Source organism: Conger conger, chromosome 3 (assembly GCF_963514075.1).
Source record: "Conger conger chromosome 3, fConCon1.1, whole genome shotgun sequence".
Classification (NCBI taxonomy): domain Eukaryota; kingdom Metazoa; phylum Chordata; class Actinopteri; order Anguilliformes; family Congridae; genus Conger; species Conger conger.
The window spans coordinates 21,501,182-21,526,027 of NC_083762.1; the positions used below are offsets into that span (position 1 = coordinate 21,501,182).

The window sequence follows — 24,846 nt, forward strand, 5'->3', positions numbered from 1 at the left end:
CTTAGTTTTCTGCTGCTGTAGTCTGTCCACTCTTCTGCATACCAAATTCGTAATGTCGTTATTTTTGTGTTAATGTCACCTTCCTGTCAGCTTTGACCATTCTCATCAGACCTCTCAGGCATTTTTGCCCACAGAACTGCCGCTCACTAGATGTTTTTTGTTTTTCACACCATTCTCTGCAAACTCGAGAGACTGCTGAGTGTGAAAATTCCAGGAGATCAGCGTTTTCTGAGATATTCAAACCACCCTGTCTGGCACCAACAATCATTCCACGATCAAAGTAGATCACTTAGATAACATTTCTTCCCCATTCTGACATTTGGTCTGAAAAACAGCTGAACCTCTTGCCTATGTCTGCTTGCATTTATGCCTTTAGTTGCTGGCATATGATGGGCTGATTAAATATTTGTATTAACAAGCTGGTGTACAGGTCTACCTAATAAAGTGCTCAGTGAGTGTATATTATAGTGAAGATATTTATAAAAAATGTGTTTAGCAGCTTGGAGAGAATTGTGAAAATTGAATGTGTAATGTAACCATTAAAGAGATGCACCATTATAGCCATCATAACCTTGTAGCAGTTATAAACATGCTTAACTCTATTTATAGGCATATAAAATGTAAAAAACTCTTTCAATGTGTCCCCTCTCAGAAATCAGACAGCCAATCAGGCACAAAGAACTGCATCGCGTGTCGGCTTACCTGCCGCCTCTTCATCCAGTGGGCCAAAGTGGCAGATTTGGCTAATATTGTGCACCCAGCTGTTCATCTCCTCCTCGGTCTTGGCGACCAAGTAGAATATGCGTGAGGATGTCTTGACTAGGAACAGGTGCTGATTCTGTAACTCCCTCTTGAGTAGTCGCATCTCAGTGTGCATCTGGACTTGGCACTCCCTCAGGTCTATGGTGCGGATGGGCTTTTTGGAGCTCTTGCCCCTGTAGTATTCCAGCACATCTGGGTTGCCACTCATCCGACCCCGGCGGAGCACAAACCAGCGTTTTCTCCAGGCCTGGGGAACATAGGTAAATCGACCAAATTCAGTCTACGTTCACACTTCTGCAGTAAGGGAACATTTATCATGTGGATTTCTCCATCCATCCATCCATCCATCCATCATCACCCGCTTATCCGGAGTCGGGTCGCGGGGGCTGTAGGCAAAGCCGGGTATTCCAGGCGTCCCTCTCCCCAGCAACGCATTCTAGCTCCTCCTGGGGGATCCCGAGGCGTTCCCTGGCCAGGAGAGATATATAATCTCTCCAGAGGGCTCTGGGTCTCCCTCGGGGTCTCCGCCCAGTTGGACGAGCCCGGAAAACCTCCAAAGGGAGGCGCCCGGGAGGCATCCTGATCAGATGCCCGAACCACCTCAATTGGCTCCTTTCGACGCGAAGGAGCAGCGGCTCTACTCCGAGCTCCCTCCGGATGTCCGAGCTCCTCACCCTATCTCTAAGGCTGAGCCCGGCCACCCTACGGAGGAAGCTCATTTCGGCCGCTTGTATACGCGATCTTGTTCTTTCGGTCACTACCCAAAGCTCGTGACCATAGGTGAGGGTTGGGACGTAGATCGACCAGTAAATCGAGAGCTTCGCCTTCCGGCTCAGCTCCTTCTTCACCACAACGGTCCGGTGCAACGCCTGCATTACTGCTGATGCTGCACCGATCCGCCTGTCGATCTCACGCTCCCTTCTACCCTCACTCGTGAACAAGACCCCGAGATACTTGAACTCCTTCACTTGGGGCAAAGACTCGTTCCCAACCCGGAGGGAGCAATCCACCGTTTTCCGGCAGAGAACCATGGCCTCGGACTTAGAGGTGCTGACTCTCATCCCGGCCGCTTCACACTCGGCTGCAAACCGCTCCAGTGCGTGCTGAAGGTCACGGTCCGATGAAGCCAGCAGAACCACATCATCCGCAAAAAGCAGAGATGCAATTCTGAGGTCACCAAACCGGACACTCTCCTCACCTTGGCTGCGCCTTGAGATCCTGTCCATGAATACCACAAACAGGACCGGTGACAAGGGGCAACCTTGGCGGAGTCCAACACCCACCGGAAACGTGCTTGACTTTGTGCCGAGAATGCAGACACAGCTCTCACTTTGGTTATACAGGGACCTGATGGCTCGTAACAATGGCCTCGGTACCCCATACTCCCGCAGTACACCCCACAGGGTTCCCCGGGGGACACGGTCGAAAGCCTTTTCCAAGTCCACAAAGCACATGTGGACTGGATGGGCAAACTCCCATGACCCCGCCAGCAACCCTGCCAAGGTAAAGAGCTGGTCCACTGTTCCACGGCCAGGACGGAAGCCACATTGCTCCTCCTGAATCCGAGGTTCGACCGTCGGTCGGAGCCTCCTTTCCAGTACCCTAGAGTAAGCTTTCCCAGGGAGGCTGAGGAGTGTGATACCCCGGTAATTGGAGCACACCCTCCGGTCCCCCTTCTTGAAAATGGGGACCACCACCCCGGTCTGCCACTCTACAGGTACTGTCCCCGACCTCCACGCGACACTGAAGAGGCGTGTCAGCCAAGACAGCCCAACAATGTCCAGAGCCTTCAGCATCTCAGGGCGAATCTCATCTACACCCGGCGACTTGCCACTGAGGAGCTTTTTGACTACCTCAGCAACTTCCGCCAGGGATATAGGTGCAGATTCCCCCGAGTCTTCAGGCTCTGCCTCTTCCACAGAGGACGTGTTGTTCGGGTTCAGGAGCTCCTCGAAGTGCTCTTTCCACCGCCCGACAAAATCCCCAGTCTGGGTCAGCAGTTCTCCTCCCCTGCTGAAAACAGCCTGAGACAAGCCCTGCTTTCCCTTTCTGAGTCGTCGGATGGTTTGCCAGAACTTCCTCGAGGCCAACCGAAAGTCCTTCTCTATAGCCTCCCCGAACTCCTCCCATACCCGGGTTTTTGCTTCAGCGACTGCCGAAGCCGCAGCCCTTCTGGCCACCCGGTACCTGTCTGCTGCTTCAGGGGACCCCCGGGCCAGCCAAGCCCGAAAGGCCTCCTTCTTCAGCTTGACGGCCTCCCTCACCGCTGGTGTCCACCAGCGGGTTCTTGAGTTACCGCCCCGACAGGCACCGATGACCTTCTGGCCACAGCTCCTGCTTGCCGCCTCTGCAATGGAGGCTTTGAACATGGCCCACTCGGACTCCATGTCCCCAGCTTCCCCCGGGATGCGTGAGAAGTTCTTCCGGAGGTGGGAGTTGAAGACCTCGCGAACAGGGGCCTCCGCCAGACGTTCCCAGTTCACCCTCACTACACGTTTGGGTTTACCGGGTCTGTCCGGCAGCCTCCCCGGCCACTTGATCCAACTCACCACCAGGTGGTGATCAGTTGACAGCTCTGCTCCTCTCTTCACCCGAGTGTCCAAGACATACGCCCGCAGGTCTGATGATACGACCACAAAGTCGATCATCGATCTTTGGCCTAAGGTGCTCTGGTACCAAGTACACTTATGAGCTACCCTATGCTCGAACATAGTGTTTGTTATCGACAATCCATGACCAGCACAGAAGTCCAATAACAAAACACCGCTTGGGTTCAGATCAGGCAGGCCGTTCCTCCCAATCACCCCCCTCCAGGTTTCTCCGTCATTGCCCACGTGGGCGTTGAAGTCGCCCAGCAGAACTATGGAGTCTCCGGGTGGCACCCTTTCCAGGATGCCGCCCAGTGACTCCAAGAAGGCCGGATACTCTGAACTGCCATTTGGTGCATAAGCACAAATGACAGTCAGAGCTTTCCCCCCAGCGACACGTAGTCGCAGAGAGGCGACCCTCTCGTTCCCCGGGTGGAACTCCAACACAGTGGCGCTCAGCCGGTGGCTTGTGAGTATCCCCACACCCGCCCGGCGCCTCTCACCTTGAGCAACTCCAGAAAAGAACAGAGTCCAGCCCCTCTCCAGGAGTTTGGTTCCGGAACCAGTACTGTGCGTGGAGGTGAGCCCAACTATATCTAGTTGGTACCGCTCCGCCTCCCGCACTAGCTCCGGTTCCTTCCCCACCAGAGAGGTGACGTTCCACGTCCCCAGAACCAGTCTGCGACGCCGAGGATCAGCACGCCCGGATCCCCGCCTTTGCCTACTGCCCGTTGGACAAAGCACCCGACTCCGATGCTGACCCCTGCAGGTGGTGAGCCCACAGGGCGGCGACCCCACGTGACCAGTTCGGGCTGTGCCCGGCCGGGCCCCATGGGATAAGGCCCGGCCACCAGACGCTCGCCGACGAGCTCCCCTCCCGGGTCTGGCTCCAGCAGGGGGCCCCGGTTTCCCTTTTCCGGGCGAGGTAACTGGGTCTTTGTGTGGCCGTATCATGGAGTCTTTGAATCGCTCTTAGTCCGGCCCCTCCCCCGGGACCAATTTGCCTTGGGAGACCCTACTGGGGGCTAACAGTGCCCCCGACAACCTAGCTCCCAGGATCACCGGGACACACAAACCCCTCCACCGCGTTAAGGTGGCGATTCCTCCATAATTAAAACAGTCTCTTGCATGTTTCTCATTCAGACTAGGTTAATGAAAGGTTGATACCGTGGGTGAAGGGTGTAGCAAGGCAACGATTGTATTTTGCATTTTGCCAAATAGTGGGGACAGTTTTTTTAACACTAGAAGGCATAATGGGGGCCTTTTATGTCCCAGTTTTTAAATTGTCAGTGCAATTTGCCAGTTTATATTTCATCAATTCTTCTTGTTCTTAACAATCATCGTTTTGAATTTTATTATTATCATCTTATTTATTTATTATTATTATTATTTTTTAAAAGCTTTTAGTATTTCTACCCCAAGTTTCCATAATGGGGGCCTGAAACATTCATTCATTTTCCTTTGATTTCTGCTCTGTCATTATACGGAACTTACTAATTCTGATACAAAAGCAAACACAAACTGCAACTTGGCCTTTATTACTTCATGTAGAGGTAGAGTACGGTTTATTATTTTGCTATTGTCTTCAGAATTATTTATTTATTTATTTAATTATTGGTTATTTATTTGTTAATGATTGTGGTGATGATGATGATGATGAGCATCATCTATTTATTAAATGTTCAGCCCGAAATAGTTATGTTGTTTGCTATGAAGTATGAGCTAGCCACCTAGTCAATAGAACAATATTAGCTCGCTAATGACATGAACATTTTTTTATATTATATAATTAAATTATAACTACCGCATATAACTTGTTACATTATGTATTATGAAAAGTAGTATAATTGTACCCGCAAACCTGTCCCAAAGTCTACTATAGTCATAACCGCTACTCCTAACTGTAATCCTCTAACCCTAACCCCCTATTAATATATCCACTTAATCCCCACACTGACACTGTACTTACTGGTTACATTAACGACATTTGGCAGACGCTCTTATCCAGAGCGACATACAGTTGATTAGACTAAGCAGGAGACAATCCTCCCCTGGAGTAATGCAGGGTTAAGGGCCTTGCTCAAGGGCCCCATGGCTGTGCGGATCTTATTGTGGCTACACCGGGGATAGAACCACTGACCTCGTGGGTGCCCTTAACCACTACGCTACAGGCTGCCCTGTATGAGTGTATCAGTGATTTGTCCATTCTATTGTGTCTTCATTTTCATAATGCATGGCACAGAACAGCAAATATGCTGCTAGATATACAGTAGAGATTGTGGTGGAGTAACAGGATGAGGATAAATCTGGTCAAAAACATACATACAAAAGCAACTGATTCTCAAAGCGTAGGTCACAATTTATTTATTTAAAGTGCACATACAGTACATATTATAAGCAGAATGTACCTAAAACTATGTCTGCCTGATGAACATTTATTTCTTCCCTCAATCTAATATCCCTAATGATGTATTCCATTATAAAACACAAATTTATTCCGAAGCTAGTTATCTGTAGAATTTTTGCTTTTAACATGGTGCTTTTAATTGTAAAAAAAAAAAAAAAAATGTATTTAATATTTAATTATAATTTGATTACATATATATATTCTTTTAAAAGTATGCGTAAAATATGTCATATTAATAATTTAATATGACATATCACATTATATACCTTCCCAAGGGAGTAATGCATGTATTCTACTTTTTAGGCCGCCATTATGGAAGGGTGTATATTTTTTCAGTTATGTTTTTAAGGGTAAAAACATATGGTCAGTTAACACTCCATTTACCTCAGGTTCAAATTCCAATGTATTTTCTTAAGTTTTGCTAGCCTTCTTGTGGGGAACTATGTCACATTTCCCAGAAATGTCTAAAAGAGGAAGTACTGGGGCTTTGCCAGAAACTACAGTAACAACAAATGTGGCAGTTTTGAAAAAAGGCATTGAAAATGTTCAAAATAATATAAAGGCATGTGGAATGTCCGGAATAGCACGAGCAAATAAAATCAATGCTGCACTTCAGTTTTGCAACTGAATAATCACGCAATTAATGTATCTGAAAAAGTATCTTCCCATAGAAAATACAATACAACTGTTATACATTAATACATGTTACTTAAAGTTTGACTTTTCTCTTGTTAATACTCTAATTATTCTTCTCCCCCACATAGGAAAGACATCATTACATTGCGACTAAAGGCATCATTACATTGTCTTTAGTCACTTTAGGAGAGTACAGCCCCAAGGCCGATACTGCCAGCCAGTGTTCTGTTCACTCTGCAGCTGGCTCAGACATACTGTACTGCAGGCCCCCAATCAATCACAAGGATAACACATGTACAGTGACATGGGGAATATCACACTTATCTGAAACACTTTCTGGGTGTTACTACAGGAAGGGAGGCCTGTTGGCAGAGGTGGCAAGTCCAGGGGTCGGAAAGTAAAAGTCCTGCCATGTGTTTTTTCCACCCATGAACTGAAATTCAGCTGATTTCACTAATTCTACCTCCTGGCTGAACAATTGTGCAATGGGAAAATCCAGTAGATTGAAACTTTTACTTTCTGAATCTGGATTTCTCTGGAAGCATGATTTCCTCTTGAAAGTTTTATCTTGAGCAGTGGAGCAGTGGTTTTATCTTCAGCAGTGGTTCTATAGAATGAACTGGATATGATGATTACATTTACATTTACATTTTAGTAATTTGGCAGACGCTTTTAATCCAAAGCGATTACTAATAACATTGTATTGTTTTCCAATTTATTTAAAGCTACCTTCACAAAGTTGTCTGATAAATGTAAATGTCTTTTTGAATTGTCTTCAACAGCACAAGGATCTCTGATCATGTTACCACCACACTGTCAGTAGTCATGCAGTCTTTGAATTGTGCAACATATCGGGAGTGCAGATAAAGGTTCCTCTTTTAATTTTCCAGGCTAAATGGTCCTGCTTTATCTGAAGTATTTTTCTCCACAAAGTTTTTCTAAATTAGTTTGAATGGCATGCTATGCAATAGTAAGATGACAGTATGAGCCATGTTGTAATTTAATAATAAAAGTCAGTCTAATGTTATTCTGTTAACCTCCCTAATACAAGAGTAAGTGTCTTTGTATAAAGGGAACTAACACATTATGAAAGTAATTCAGGTTAATCTCATGCCTTACTCAAGGGTACAGCCAGGATTGGATCTCATAACACCCCCACGTATGGTGATTACAGGAGAACAGGCAACACAAAATAAGACGCATGACTATGGAGGGGACAGCATGAAGGTAGCTCCCCCTCCCTTTAGTGTCACTAGCCTCCAGTAAAGCATATGGTCTTTGTTCTCTATCATTTCTCTACACTAATGTAACCACCTTCTGTCCCATATGACCTCGCACAGATTTTGGGGTCACATGTTAGCACATGACCCAAGGGGAACCATCTGCCACAGAACAACTGCTGATGCTGTAATACTTCAGCAGTCAAAAAGCATTATCCGCACTACCTTTTCCCCAATTGCTTTAGTGCTGTAGGAGTCAAGTAGCAGAGTCTGTAGTATCTCTTCTTCTATTATAAATATGTTTTTTTCCATAGAACGGTTTGATCAAAACACACTACTTTCCAAAAATCCAGAGACACTACATGAATTATAAAATGGGTTAAACTATAATTTACAGCATAATTTATTAATATCACTTCTGAGAATGTATTTCTTTCTTTTGGTTAGTCTTTTTTTATTATTTCTGTGTTTATCCTTAACAGCTGGATGGCAGGTCACTGCTGACGTAAATAACTCCAAAGAAGTGTCTTTATGTTATTGTGACATTTCATTCATGTATGATTATTACCTCGTTTGGAGTCATTTCTAGCTTGACCCGCCAATGTACAACCTAGCACAGTCCTCAGTTCAAATCAGTTGCATCGTTATCAAACAAGCAAATCTGCTTTGTCTTTCATGCTGCCATAGTGAATATGGAGGTTTAGCTATGCAAGAAATGCAGTGTTCCACTTAATTTACAAAGCCTGAAGTCACATGAACTGTATGTAACCCACACTATAAAGCTTTTGAGAAAGTCTGTGAACCTAAATGTGAGACAAAGAGTTCTCTCCAGAGGGAAAAAAAAGTTTCATCCACAAAAAACGTCTTTCACATCAGATGGTACAACAGAGTTTCACTGTTCCAATCACAGAGCACATTCTGGGAAAAATACAGCTAAGTTTGTGGAATATGAAAGGCAGGTGTGAACAACTCATTAGCTGAACCACAAAGAACCAAATGTTCCCTACATAATTAAATGGGTTTCATGTTATTCACAAATAGCAGCATTTTATTATTTTGTTTTGTGATTAAGCCTTCATAAGCATTAAACACCACAGCTATAATGCAACCAACATCAACTTCTCCTTTATGCATTTAAACCACATTTACTTTTGGTGGTTGTTGGCCTTCTTTCTGAGGTGAATTTGAAAAAAACCCTAAAAACTAAATACAGAGTCAAAGTTGCAAGAAAATGTTTTAATTGAATCCCACCCAGAAATGTGTATCTCTGTTAGATGAAAAGTTGCACTGCAGCAGCTACAAGACTATATGCCCTGCGTAGTACATTTATTCATTGTTTTTAGCCTGTCTGTGTTTGGGAATAGCTATTTCCAACTTCCTGTTTCAAGACAGGTGTTGAATATCTTGACAACAGGAAGAAAGAAACTAGTTCCTCTGATACTTAAACACCAGTTAGAGGAGTTCCCATTAATTTCACCGCATACTGTACAATAACATTTTGTATTATCATATGGCGAGTTCAATACTAATGAGTGGTCGCAAGGAAGGACACACGCATGCACGGACGCACGCACACACACAAACACACCCTCCTGTACATGTATACTTGTATTTCAGTGTTTATATGCATGCATAGGACAATAGTTTATTTCTCAAGGACCACATGACTTTCTCAAGTTGTATTTCGGGTTTATTAGGCAATAAGGTTGAAAAAAGATTGTTTGCACTTGAGGGGTTTGTTCAAATGGCTGTTCCCTCAAAAGATTGTTTTCTTGTTTCTGATTCTAGCAAATGATAAGTGGCTTTACACAGCAGGAAATTGCAGTGTAAGACCTTTCAGATAAACTAACTAAATCTAAATAGCAATATCTTACTCCTCAACACAAGTGCAAAAAACAGTCAAATGTGCCAGACAAACCCTTGAGACTGAGACTGTGCAACTTGAACGGCAGACCATTTTGTGTGGAGTGAAATGCCTATGGAATGATTTGTTTGGCAAGCATAACTCAGGGTACAGTATGTCAGTTTAACATGGTAAATACTATACACTAAATTAAAAAGGGAAAGTAAAAAAATGAAATGTAATGTCCATTTTTACTTTTAGTGACCAAGTGGGTTGCACTGTACCATTCCAAAATTATGAATCCTGAGGTGATGATTCTTGCTAGACCTCCCTGACATACAGTGGGCTCCAGAATTATTGGCACCCTTGAAGAATATGCACATAAAATGCTGTTAGCTAAAAAAAATAATAATAATAGTTATTGACATTAAGCTTTTTTTCCAACATGTGTAAAGCAATGTGCTTTATTAATGGAATCAACCACCTTTTTAAAATAAAACAATATTTCCCCAAAACCAGCTTCCACAATTATTGGCACTCTGGTTTAATACTTTGTGCAAACACTCTTGGCGAAGATTTCAGAAGTTGGACTTTTCTGATATCTTTGAGATACCCCCCTCTTCAGTTCAGACCACAGCTGTTTGATGGGATTTAAGTCTGGAGATTGAGACGTCCACTGCAGAACATGGTTGTTGTTTTTACTTAACCATTTCTGTTTGGATTTTGATGTATGTTTGGAGTCATTGTCCTGCGGGACAATCTACCTATGACCCACTGGCACCTGTGGTTTTCAGCAATAATGAGATTAGTGAATAAAAACATTGAATCATGAGAATAAATGTATTGAAAGACAAGTACGTTTATAGATCATTATCCATGCTGTTTCTGCTGTTTATTATATAATATTTATTATATCCTTTTTTTCTAAATTTTTTAAAGGTGGCAATAATTCTGGAGCCCACAGTACATAGTGTACATGCAGTTAAATTCAAAGGTATTGGAACAGTGACACCATTATTGTTGTTTTGGCTTTGTACTTCAGCACATTGGATTAAATGTGTAGACTGTCAGCATTCATCTGTGTTAGAATTACCGCCTTACTTATACATATTCCCCTAATTTATGGGAGCAAAAGTAATTGGACTCATTAACATAATCTTAATATTTATTACTTGGATGCCAATCCTTTGCCTTTGATGGCCTTTGAACCCATAGACATCACAATACACTGGCCATTTTCCCTGGGGATGCCCTCCCAGGCCTGAACTGCAGCCATCTTTAGTTCCTATTTGTAATGCAGTACCGTCCAATGAGTTTCTAGGCATTTTGTCGGACCTGAGTAGATGTTTCTGCACACTTCAGAATCCATCCTGCTGCTGTCGGTAGTCATATCATCCATGATGACAAGTGAGCCGGCTCCAGTGGCAGCCCTACAGTACATGCTCAAGCCATAACAGTACCTCTACCATGTTTCACAGAGAGGGGTGGGGTGCTTTGGATCATGAGCAGTTCCTTTGTTTCTTCACACTTTCCTCGTTCCATCAGTTCGGTAAAGGTTAATACTGATGGTCTGATATGTCCAGACTTTGTTCCAGAACCATCTTTTCAATGTACTTTTTTGCTAACTCTAACCTGGTCCTTCTGTTCTTGAGGCTTACTGTAGCAGTGGTGTGCATCTTGTGGTGAACCTAATTATTTTGCTCCCCTAAAATGGGGGGACTATGGATAAAAATGGCTGTAATCCCTACCTGATATGGATGTATATACCCATAAATGAAAACTTACAGCCTGTAATTTAACCGCATATTCATTGTTTAAAATCCAATGTGCTAGAGTACAGAACCAAAGCAAAAATAATTGTGTCACTGTCCCAATACTTTTGCATTGAACTATTCAGTACATACAGACACACGTGTCCTCCAAATGAACATACAGTATATACTGTGTGTGTGTGTGTGTGTTTGTGTATGTATGCGTTTTACAACAAAATGTGCAAAATGTTGATGTCACTGTGTTGGAATTTAAGCATTTATTAGGAAAGTGAGGCCTAAGTGATGGGCCAAATCATGTCTCAATGGTGTTGACAGGCATGGAAATCCTGTTATACAGGTGAATACACTATTTTACTGAGCCTAAAAATAATGCTTAAGATGTTTCTGTCAAAGTATTGCTTTTGAGCTAAACTGTGTAACTAGTTCCAGTTCTTGCTGCATATGTGTACCAGGGGTGGCCATCAATAATACATACATACAATATGCAGTAATGGAATAGAAGGAGCTGAGGATGGGAAAGGTGATATTTTGCTTGGGGTGGAAGGGGATAAAAAGAAAATTTAAGAAAAAAGATTTACAGCAAGATGCATACAGTGTATCACAAATGTGAAAAGGTGTGTAATAATAATAATAATAATAATAATAATAATAAGATTATAAATTTAAATTATAAATATCATATACGATTATTATAATCATAATATACTAATCTTGCATGTGCTGAAACACTGACTCAGTGGTCCATTATTATTAAACAGTACACAAGATGTACAGAAATAGCCATCCATGTCGAATGGCCCTGGCTTTCATGGAGAGCTGAGAAAAACATGTAGCCGCCTTAATCAGCTCATTCCACAGAATTCACCAATAACTGCCAATTTGCCTCAGTTCAAGATACTGTTCTAAAGTATTTAGGTCACATGGCCAGTGTTGATAAACAGCGTCTCAATACCAAGAAACTTCAGATAACAAATTAAATAGTTACATTTTTTTTATAGCTTGTAAAACAGTCATTCATGCTCATAATGCTATTTATTTCTTGGGAAGATGTACATAGTTTGCATTCTTCACATTACTCATTTGTACATGTCGATTTTCTGAAGATCAGGTTCAGTACAGAGTTCAATGGGACAAGAGCTGTGTCACACCTGGGATTCAAACCCACAACCTGCCCAGTCTCCTATCTAGCATGCCACTCTGCCAGCAAAAACACTGTGCTGCTGACCTACGTAAGAAGAGAAAGCATCCATGGATACAAGAAATTACTGGAACGGCAAACATTTGAGAAGCTCATGACATAACACGTCCAGCACCTGCAAACTTTAATGTACTTCCTGGCAAATCTAGTGGCCTTCACTGAGTCATACAGATGGGCTGCTTGGTTTGTTCATGAATGGTCCTATCCTTGTTTATTAGATGTTTACAGAAATCTTATAAATTCTTACAAATTCATACATCACACCATGGGTTTGTCCCAAGTCCCGTGTACTCAGACTCCTTCAAGGGAAAATCAAACTCTCTATATGGCTCCAGCTGCACGAAAGACCTCTGACACATGGGCCAAACCCAAATCCAAACAGTCATTTGAACAAATACATTCACTCTGAGTGGCTTCTCTTTCACAAGGCTCTAGTGCACTGAGATTGTTGTAAAAAATAAATAGTAACATGGATGGATCATATTCAAAACACACCAATGTAACCAATATATTGTTTATCTCTCTCTCTCTCTCTCTCTCTCTCTCTCTCTCTCTCTCTCTCTCTCTCTCTCTCTCTCTCTCTCTCTCTCTCTCTCTCTCTCTCTCTTTGACAGGCGTATTAGTATCTTAGGCTTTGGCCTGTGGGCATTTGACCTCTCGTCTGTGTGGCTGATGACTAGTGAGCTGGGGACTGAGCCGGCCAGTGTCTCCTTGCAGGAGAAAGTGCCCCCTGCCTTGGGGTCGGACACGGTGTCCGACAACTGCCCGCAGGGAAAACCCCGTCCTTCCTGTTGTCTGGGACATCCTCCATCCTTCATACCACAAAGGGAACTTGAACTGCGAGCCCCAACACACCCCCTTCCCGCCCTTGCTCCACCAAAAATAATTCCAAATGGAATTTCCCAAGCAACCATCAAGTACACAATCGTCAAATATGCCAACCCCTCCACCCCCACACACCCACAGAACCCCCCCCTCCTCACCCACCCTGTCACATTCAGTGGTTTTCCTCTCTCTACTCTCACTATCTAGAGACAATACCAACGGTCATGGACGCATACGATCGTTTGCAGCAGTTTGGCTGTGATAGGGCTTCCTATGTTTTGCAACACGCCCAAATTTCACGGAATAACAGGCAGTTACAGAGCAGAAGGGGCACCCTCCCTCTCCTTCAGCACAATACAGCCCGTCTGCACACATGCAGTTACGCCCGCCAATCTCTTCTGAACGTGCTGCTCTTTACAACGCACACTGAGCTGGCTAACGTGGAAAAAACAAGCATGCCCCTCTGCATTTCAGCACATTTCTAGATGATATATCCTGTAAAAGAAAAGTGTATATAATTTTTTATACTGCTGACAGCTACATGCTTTGAATGCAGGGCATACTCAATACAAATGTACACAAATGCTACAAATTTGATGGCATTCAAACAGCGCAGTTCAAACCAGGTCCACCCAGGCATGATAGACATGTTGCAGGGTAGTGCTGTTGTATTCTGCATCGGGTAATCGTAGCACTGTGCTAGCAGCATGCCCAGGAATACAGTACGTTACAACAACATCCCCATCTGCCACAAGAAGACAGGCTGCCCGCATACCACAGTGTGCACAGAAAGCGCAAATACATAAACGTCAGATCCAGCGCAACCCTGCTTATTTTATTCAAATACAGAAATGATTTCCTCTCTGTAAGGAGCGAGCAGCTCAGTAAGCTGTGTTTACTTGCAGTGTAGGAACTACAACCTCGTCTGTAGTAGCCTGGTCAGAATGCAACACAAGCACACATTACTGACCGTCATGCCCCCACCCCCCACCGCCGCCAGCAGCCCTTCTTACCCGCTATGACTAAGGTACTCACGTATCTCTTTAATTTCTTCTCAGGCGGAGATTTTACCAGCCAGCCGGTGCAGACCACATCTCCTGCACTCATCCTGACAGCTGAATGCTGGGACAGCACAGCCGCCAGTGTGCGCGTGTGTGCCTGCGTGTGTGTGTGTGCGCGCGTGAGTGAGCGTGTGTGAATGTGTAAGCGCGTGTTTTGCTGTATTGTTTGTGATGCTGCCGCCGCCTCTCCCGCTTAGCTGGGCAGCAGTCAATCTCGACTGCGAGCTGCTGCAAAGCCGTACCGAAGGAGGAAGTCAAGCCATTGATCAGAATGACAGAAAAACAGGGAGGGAGGGAGGGAGGGAAGCAGGCAGGGAGTGAGAGAGGGAGGGGGCCTGAGAGAAGGATGTACCCGCCCACTAATCAAGAGACAATGCACTTGCTCAGCAAGCACATGACTGGGATGTTTTCATAAACAGAGTGGCCAGCGTGCTGGCGAACCGCCGATTGAAAAAGTGCAGCTGAAGGGGCTTTCTCGAAACCATCTGCCATTTAGGCTGCTGCGTGCATGACGTCCGACAAACCGCACACTGACTGAGAGCACTGAGGGGAGAGTTCAGAGACTGGAAGTAACTTTTTTTTTTCACGCGAAAAGGAAAGAGAAATGGCCGGCCGCAGAGCCCGCCTGGGCCGACACCGTAAAAAGGTCAGGAGGCAGAGACGGGGAGAGAAGGAAAAGAACATGAAGGCTTGGAAGAAGATGTGACTGCAGGTCAATTGCTTTAGGGGGAACAGGGAGTGAAATCACAAGATACATTACATGAGGAAGGACCTTTTTACATTTCATGAAAATGTCACTTAAAACTGTTTTTCTCTAGTTTCAACAGACAGTACATTTGGAAAGTGCTAGAGCAGAGCATATACAGTGATGTCTAAACTAAAATTTTAAAAAGTGTTTTCACCGAGCTCAACATAAATACAAATGTGTTCATATTAATAACTATGGCTTCTTCATTGTCCCCTGGCTAATGGAGAACTAAAAATAAAAATATATGTAACTGAAAGCCAGATACCAATTCCAGATACATTTAAAGTTTCATTGATTATACAGTTTAAAAAAGCTTGGGTAAACTTATGGGCTCTCGCTGGGCTTGAGCACTCGTCTTCTGAATCTGTAAGCTCAGTGAAGATAATTTGGCTGATAAAAAAGGAAATAGACTAAGCAATAACTGAGTTATTTTTTAATATTTAGTTAAATTTTTACTTGTATTATCATTAAGATGAGATGTTTATATATGCTGTGATTTACATGTGTGCAAAGATTTGTGCCTGTATTCCAAACAGCTTGTATAACTTAGTGGCAACACTCAGCAGGATATATGTAGTTTCAGGGGGATATGAGTGCCATCCAGACAAAAGTATCAAAACTTACAAAAAATGTGAGAAAGTACTTGTGTTAAACACATAATATACATAAAATGCAAATAAATACATCAATACAACAAACCACCTTATAATCTATATGTTCCATTGTTTCTTTCACAAAATCCACATCAGCTAGTAAATAATCATTGTACACAGTTCATCCTCAACATTCTTTCCACCAAGATTGTAGATATGTAAAATTGCCAAGGAAAGATCCAGTTTGTCAATAATTTGCCACAGTGATTTTTTTTTTTTTACACAGACACACATTTTTTATTGATTAGGATCTCAACTCAACAATTTTAGATTTGTAATAAAATAATTCACATGTGATTAAATAGCATTTCCTATGATGCTAGCTAGTAAAGTAGTTTGCAGTGTTTGCAGTAGGTAGCATTACTTGCTGATTAACCTGCAAGGCATATGCCCAGTTCAGACAACAAACAGGCCTGTGTGAACAGACACAATAACAATAGTGTATTTTCTGAAAATCGGTTGGAATTTGAAAATACCTCCATATTTGCATGTTGGTTGTAATAATAATTCAGTAGGCTTAAAATATAAATCAGGTGGAACATGACTCAGATGGGGCTATTCTTTGTGGCGTGTTATGCATTGCATAACAGTGCCAAAGGTCATGAATGTCTTGGAAATAAATGACGACACATTACAGGACTTTAGAAGGCAAGATGATGAACTGTATGCCAATTAATGAACCAAAATACTGGCAGAAGAGCTGCTTCATCAATTGCCTTGAAATCAGATGTTTATTTTATTGAATAATGTCCAAATCTCTGTCCAGCGAACATTGCTTCGGACATTTAAGTCACCTTAATGCAATATTTCTAAAAAGGCTATGCTCTATGGTCCAGGCAATTCACTGTGCATAGTATTTTATTTTCTTATTATTATTATTTTTTTGGATGCGATGCTAAAAGCAGGATTCATTCAATTTTAATAGACTCATGCAGGAGCCAGTCTTTACCCTTAAATCTGTCTGTTCGATGTCTCGCTAAATCCGCCATCATATTAGCTTCCTGCCAAAGGGCAAATGCAGTTGGCTTTAAGAGGAATGGAAGATGACATTCTGATTGCTTTATCCTATGTCACACCCAAGACACACCTATTAATGAATTAAATCCATCCTTTTCGAACCTTGCGCCTTACTTTGCTCTTGTGCAAAAGTGCATCTGACCACACCCTAAATGGACTATGCGCTAAGACTATGATGATGTAGCCCTCAGAAACAATTTTAGGGGGCCCAAGATTACATGCCAGGGGCATAAAAAAAGGATGGCAGCTGACATAGAAATGCGATATGATCCACATGTCTGTGACGCTGGGATCTAATTGGGGACATTGCGCAGATGGCACTGAGGGACATGGGACATATGCTCAACCTCACACGGGCCCCCCTGGCACCTGCTCAGACGTGTGGCACAGACTCACTCAAATCCGAGAGGCATCTCTGGCATGGAAGTCTGGTCTCCAGAGAAAACCTGTGCACAGATGAATAAAAGGTTACTATGGGAACTGTGACTTCATCGGCGTCGCAGCTGCCGAAACGTGTTTGGAAATGTTCATTCCTGGAGTGAGCTGTGCGCTTCACTGGGTTTGTTTATTGACGACTTGGTCCAACTGTGTTTATGACATATCTAATCCCTTCTTTAAATTTATCATTCCTTTAAAAACCATAGTCTGTTCATGTACACAACTGTTTATGCAGGAATTGAACATTTTAAACATTTATAGAGTAGGCAAACTAAATTAATCTCCTTGTGAGGTCAGTTTTTGGCAAGTAATAATTAGCAGCATTAGCCTCTTGCTTTATCTTCAGATATACAGAAACATGGATAGATTGCCATATAAATTAAACATTTGTGCCATACAGTATGTTTTCAATTCATAATTATATACACTCATTGAGAACTTTATTAGCTATTTATTACTTATTTTTTTATACTTATTAAGTCTTCTGCTGCTGTAGCGTATCCACTTAGAGGTTTGATGCGTTGTGTGTTCATTGATGCTCTTCTGCATACCACTGTTATTTGCGTTACTGTCACCTTCCTGTCAGCTTCAACCAGTCTGTCCCTTCTCCTCTGACCGCTGTCATTAACTGCTGCTCACTGGATGTTTTTAGTTTTTTTGCACCATTCTCTGCTAACTCTAGAGACTAAAATCTATTTTTTTCACAATTCTGATGTGAAAATTAAAGGAAGTTCCTGAGGCATATCTGCCTGATTTTGTGCATTGCACTGCTGCCACATGATTGGCTGATTAGATGATCGCATTAATGAGTAGGTGTACAGGTATTCCTAAAGTGCTCAGTGAGTGTATATGCACTGTTCAATCCCACTCCTCTACTTACAGCTGAATACATGGTCCAATACCCATCCAGAAATAGGGAAGATATTTTGTCACTGGCACAATTTAATAAACCTGGACTATCACGAAATTTACTAAAGCATTCTTTTTTGTCAAATGAGAGACATAGGGAAAAATGACCATTTAATTTGTCATTCTTTTAACACATGCATTAATAAACCATTTTAGCTGATTCTCAGTATTGGAAAACATAGTCTAATCAGATTTTATGACAAACATGTTTGCAATCCAATTTATTGAGCCAGGGCCTAGACTGCGTGCATATAGTATGGATACCCATGAACTTTTTTCAAATCTTTAACCACAAAACACTACACTTTAAGAAGTTATGTACTTTCTCAATCAGCATATAGCAGTAGGGAAATATACTTTAATGTTTTATGTCATGAGCTAACTGAAGATGACCACCTTATGTTGTTAATATAATGTTGTCTGTGGTAATGTTGTTTGTAGCTTTGTGCTTATGTTTTTGGTTGGAATGATTGATGTACTATCACAGATATAAGGCTAATACAATATCCAAATGTATATAGCAGCACTCATAAATGCCTCATGTTACAAACGCATTTACAGTGAAGCAATCTCTTACACAAGGCTGCCATCTTGTGACCAAGCTTATGTACATGTGACTTTTTATTTTATTTTAATATTTCAAATATGGAACATAAGAATACGTATATCACAGAAACAGTGATACTTTACATTAACATATTTCAACATACATTTGTAATACATTTGTTACACAACACGAACTTACCTTCTCTGCAGATATTGAAACTTTCAACATACTTTCAACTTGCATTCTTCATAAAAACAGCTTCTTGTTAATTTATTAATTATTTTGCATTGCTAAATATTTTGGCACTGACTGTTAGCACCTAAAATTAGTTCCACTATCTTATGCAAATTGCAGTGTGATTTAGTATAGAGGACTATGGGTCACTCTCCATCAGTTTGTTAATTCCTTCATTTGCTCATTTGCCACACTGTAGTATCATGTATCCAGCACAAGGAGCCTTCACAACTTGGCTCCTCTTGGTATCCTCTTGATATGCCCTACAACTCTAGCATGGACAGTCATTGTTTTATCTCATGCTTAAATATGTATTTATTTATTTATTTAGTTTAGCCATCATTAAATGGCTGGACTATGTGCTAGTCCAGAAGAGACGTATGCTTACCTTCATCGCTAGCTTATGAAGCATAATGTTTGTACAGTAACTTAGCTAACAAACAAACTTACTTCTTGTATTCATTAGATAGCTAACAAAGTAGTTATATCAGAAATACACTGCCTTACAATACTAAGGTGTAGGATACTGTGCGCAGCCAAAATTTAACCAGGTAACATAAATAAATGTATCAGTTTCTGACTTAACGTTATAGTAATTCATAATGCAGAACATCCTTGGATGTTTCTGGGGGAAAAACCCAAACACAAGCCTCAACTAAATCAGCAGCTCAGACTGTTAATTTTATCAGGCTTCAGAAAAATTGCTGAAATTGGCGAAAACATTAAATGGCCCTATCCAGAGCAGAGTGTCGCTGACATTGTAAAATTTCATCATCCACAATTTAGTAATCGGGCATGCTTAAAATTCTTACAAAATTAGTCGGCATATAGTAGGCTAGACAATTGCAAATACAGTAGGCTATATTTAATGTTGACAGTTTATCATCCAAAACTGTGGGAATTTGGGAAATTGTGCACTTCCATATTTAGTGAGCCCATGATACTTTTCTTTCCTCAGTCACGCCTGGAAGGCAGATGCTGCCCCTAAGACTGCAAACAGCAGGTCAGCCAGCGGGTTCAGCTCCGCCAACAACAGATTATGTGTGCACACTTCTTCACAGGCAGTTTTTCTTTTACCCTTGTGTAGTCTTAACATTCTGTATACTCCATTTGTCCTAAGGGCCAAAAATGAGCCGCCTTTAATTTAATTTTAAACCCCAAATCTATTTTGCATGAAGAAACAACCTGTCACTCATCACAAACTTTGTTATCAAATTTGAAAAAAGATCATTCAGGGGATTTCTTGTGCTGTTAAACATAGTGGCAACACAAGGGTTAATATATTTTTTTTTATCAAATCTATCTAGCTAGTTTCCTAATCGGCGGCACGGATGGTGCAGTGGGTAGCACTGCCGCCTCACAGCAAGGAGGTCCTGGGTTCGAATCCCCGTCGGCCAGGGCCTCTCTGCGGAGTTTGCATGTTCTCCCCGTGTCTGCGTGGGTTTCCTCCGGGTACTCCGGTTTCCTCCCACAGTCCAAAGACATGCACGTTAGGCTGATTGGAGAGTCTAAATTGCCCGTAGGTATGAGTGTATGAGTGTGTGAGTGAATGGTGTGTGTGCCCTGCGATGGACTGGCGACCTGTCCAGGGTGTATTCCTGCCTTTCGCCCAATGTATGCTGGGATAGGCTCCAGCCCCCCTGCGACCCTGATCAGGATAAGTGGGTTCAGATAATGGATGGATGGATGGATAGTTTCCTAATCTGCTGCTATTAATTCTATAGTTCAGCCATCTTCAAATCCAAATCTGGGCCTGGTTTTCTTTTCTCCCAGATAATTAACAGAAAAAAAAAAAAAATTTAGCAGCTAGTGTTTGTTTATCATTTTCCTACAAGTAGAAGCCTGGTTAAGGTTGGCAAAATAAAATTAAAAAAATTAATGGAAAATTGTTTTCTGTTTTTAGACTTGTTTCATAGAGTCAGTACACCAACACAAAAGCTGAACAGTGTATTTCTTCCATTCAGCAGAACACATAATCAAATGGCTGTGGGGAAATTATGTGAATTTGCCCAAGAGTGTAGTAACATGTGCGAGAAGAAGTAAGCAAGCTTCTTGCACAGATTATTCTCGAAGATATATTAAACAACAACAATTCCTTTCCTTTCATGAATTGCATGGCAGAGATGGCAAGGGAGGGATTTACTTACCAACTGGGGAATGATTTAGTGAGCAAAATTGGAAATCTGGCCCAGAAACTAGACTAGGATACAGCAAACCCATAGACCAAACATGTTTTCATTGTTTTGCATTTAGGTTTTAATTACTTTCCCCAGAATAAGATCTTATTTATGAAGCTCAGAGGATTTCAGTGATAATTTCATTCCTGTATTTTATTAAAGCAATTCCAATCGACCATCAGGTCCCTGTTGACTGAAGCTACTTTGCATACTGCAGAAGTGAGCTTGACCACAGGTGTATCTCCTCTGGAAAGAAGTAATAACCCATAGATGGCATTTTTTGGATGGAACAAATACAGTAACAACCTAAGAAACTCTAGCTGACAAGCTCACCATACATCTAGATGTAGGTGTGACATTACAGGGCTCAGCCTGCACTATTAGTGAGTGCTTTCACTAAATGAGACATATATGTGTCATACAATGCAAGTTCAAAACCTGTTAAAACCGTGCTACTACCTCAACTGCTGTCAGTTGTTTCATTATGACATTAGACCAAAGTTATTCCTAAAATGTATCACTTTTGACTTGACAAAAGTTATTCCCCTTGGCAAAAAGATCAGTAGTCCTTTGAAAATTCATTTAAACCCCCCACCCCCTGCCCCAGTCTTGCTTTGACGGAATTTCTGTTGTTGCTCTTTCCCTGTGTGGTAATAATTTGTGGTCTTAAGTTTCGTTATTATTTAAATGCCAGCCTAAATGTGACTACTCCCTCTCTGGTACATCTCTCTCTCTCTCTCTCTCTCTCTCTCTCTCTCTCTCTCTCTCTCTCTCTCTCTCTCTCTCTCTCTCTCTCTCTCTCTCTCTCTCTCTCTCTCCTTATTTTGTGTTTGGATTCATCTTCAGAAGAAAGACAAATGGATCTCCCTCTCCGAGGACCAGTGGTGATCACAACAGACGCACATCAGCCTCTTTGCTCTGAAACGCTCGCGCTAACTTTTCGGCTGTGACAGCATCCTCACTCAGAAAGCAGCACAGGGGTTTGACTAACCTCCTCACAAATCACTGCATTTAAAAAGCGCGCAGAGACAAGAGAAGAGTCGCTCATTAAATATACATGATGTTTTGTTTCTCTCTTAGGATGCTGAGGCACGGTTTGACACAAACAACAATCCTGGGAATCAGGATCCGGTGGTGTGAATGCTTGGGAATATTTACCAGACATTCAATGGGCTCCTCCGGACCGTTCCCATGTTAATTAAGCGTATGATACATTAAGCGTATGAAACACTGGCTGCAACAAAACGTGCAAACTTTCATATCGCAAAGGTAACAAAAAAGAGTTGGATATCCGTATGCAGATTGAAAAAGGACTGGAACCACCTTGTACTGTGCGGCAGCAATCATCGTTATATTATGTTCATTATCGAGCTTGAAAGGGTTATGCTATTGGAGTTGACCTCCTCAGCCCGAGGAAAGGTAGCAATCAAATACATAAATATTCCCAGGCACTAATTTGGCTGGGAATTTCATATCACTGGACTGTGCCTTGTTTCGTATACAGTACAATGTATGCTAGGAGAATGTGACTGTCTCTTGCTGTCTTTGTGCAGGTCTGTAATGACATCAAATTGTTTTATGATGAAGACAGGTCATTCAACTGATCTTGGCTTGCCATTATGAACCCTGCTGATATTATGCTATGAAATAGCTTCTCATACACACTTAAATAATCATTTTTAATAATTATTATTATTTAAAATGCAGGGGGCTGTGGGGTAATGGATCAATGTCCACACAGATGGTCTTACTTAATTATACAATTGGCCTCTTGATGAAGATATTTGCAGCAGCATATTGCATATTTAAAAGAATTGACAGGCATACAGTAATAACTGTCTACAGTGCCATAAAAAAGTATTTGCCCCATTCCTGGTTTCCTTATTGAATCATTAGACAGAATGTAATGTTAGACAAAGGAGACAAAATGCACTATTCTTTTAAAGTTATTATTTCATATCCTTGAAAGATCCTTCACATTCCTGGGTTTGCGCTTATCAATTTCCCTCTTCAGGTCAGCCCACTGGTTTTTGATTGGATTGAGGTTCGGTGCCTGAGATGGCTATTGCAGAACATTGCTTTTGTTGTGCCCGAACTATTTGTGTGTGGATTTTGAGGTATGCTTTGTGTCATTGTCTTGCTGGAAAGTCCAGCTATATCCAAGTCTCAGCCTTCTGGTAGGGTAGATTGACAGCCAAATTTGCCTGATACGTGGCGGAATTCATTATACCATTGATTTTAACCAGTGCCCCTGGACCTCTGGAATTAGAACAGCCCCAAAACATTACTGACCCTCCTACAAATTTCACCATGGGTATGACGTGCATCTCCTTCTATGCATCTCACTGGTGAGCTCAATAATTGCAAAAGTTGATGACCAAAGACTCACCGTAATGGAGAAAAGAACCCCAGACACCTGTCCATCAGATCAGAAACACACTTCTGGAGGCCGACATGGATGTGTCAGTGTCCTCCGTCCATACAAGAATTCATAAAATTACGGAGGCTACACTGCTATAAGATAGAAATCACTGCAAAGACAGGATGGCCAGGTTACAGTTTGCTAAGTACCCAAAAGAGCCTGACAGTGTAATGATCAATCTTCAAGAAAAAGGTATATTGTTTGCAGTGACCTTCAACAATGTCCTCATGTTTGTTTGTTACATGAGGACCCATTTAGGTACATAAACAAATCTCATGAAATGAGAGTGCCATCTAAACATCAGGGCAGGAAGTACACTACTTAGTTGCACCATGTCCTCTGAAAAATCAAATCTTCTTGGATTTCATCTGTACAACCAAATCAAATGCATTATTGAATAATTTATTTCACCAATATAAAGCTTATATCTTGAAGCTTGCAGTTTCCTTAATTTCAACTATCAATGTTTTTTCTTCGCATTTTAAATGTATTCAAATTATTACTTTCGAATTACCAACCATCAGTCAAAACAACACGATTTTAAGCAAAAATGTGCTGTTGGATTATTTATCTATTGACTGGACATCAAGCTCTGACTGACAGATAACTGTTTTACTACAGTCAGCATTCATTCATGGCATTGGTTTTCATCGTTTTTTATAATTACGTATCACAGTCTTCAGCCGATCCTTGCTATTGTTTGATTCTGTATCTCTGCTTCACGCCTGTTTTTCAGCAAACAAAACAAGACACTTGCTTGTTATTTTAGAGTACCGGCGATTTGCATCGCTATATTCGGAAAAGTGTGCTGTCTGAGTCTTGTTCAGTTTCTCAACGGTAATCTCCTTTTCCAGTACATTAATGTAGTGCTGTGCAGTGTCCGCATGGCGACGTTGTAACTCTGCAATAAAGTAGCGTTGTATCACTGTGGCTCATGATGTACATTTTTTAAAGTCTCCAAACAGCTGTACTGACGCTTTCAACACAAAATCTGTGAAAAGACACAACATGCTCGCGTGCATGCTTGCCAGTGCATGGGAACAACGAGGAGTTAGACTGAATATGCCCTTAGGGTGACTTCCCTATACTGTTGGGAATTACTATGGAATGAATTAGTCTATTTCCCATGTAAACAAAAAAGAAAGAAATTACGAGTCTTTTGTAGACTGTACAGTAAACTGTACTGTATATACGGCATGTTTATACATTCATACATTTGTGTGTTGCAGTATTACGATTTAAAAAATAAATAAATACATACATTTTAAAAATCCGATGATCAAATAGACCCTGGTCCTTATCTTTGTTGTGCAGGTAGCAGTTGAAATTGTACTTCCCTCTGCGGTCTTTCAGTGCACTTGTCCCTGGTTATGGGTATGCACTTTGCAC

The 24,846-nt window shown here is 41.9% G+C and overlaps 1 protein-coding gene across 1 annotated transcript in view; it reads right to left on the reverse strand.

Moving 5' to 3' along the window:
* LOC133123972 (GRB2-associated-binding protein 3-like) overlaps positions 1-14,578 on the reverse strand; it is a 33,759-nt gene extending 19,181 nt beyond the window's left edge. The window contains exons 1-2 of the mRNA XM_061234725.1: positions 14,287-14,578; positions 703-1,009 (exon numbers count right to left, since the gene is read on the reverse strand). Of these exons, the coding sequence (XP_061090709.1) occupies positions 703-1,009; positions 14,287-14,358 (379 nt within the window). The 5' untranslated portion in view covers positions 14,359-14,578. The remainder of the gene's footprint in view (positions 1-702; positions 1,010-14,286) is intronic.
* Positions 14,579-24,846: the final 10,268 nt, after the last annotated feature.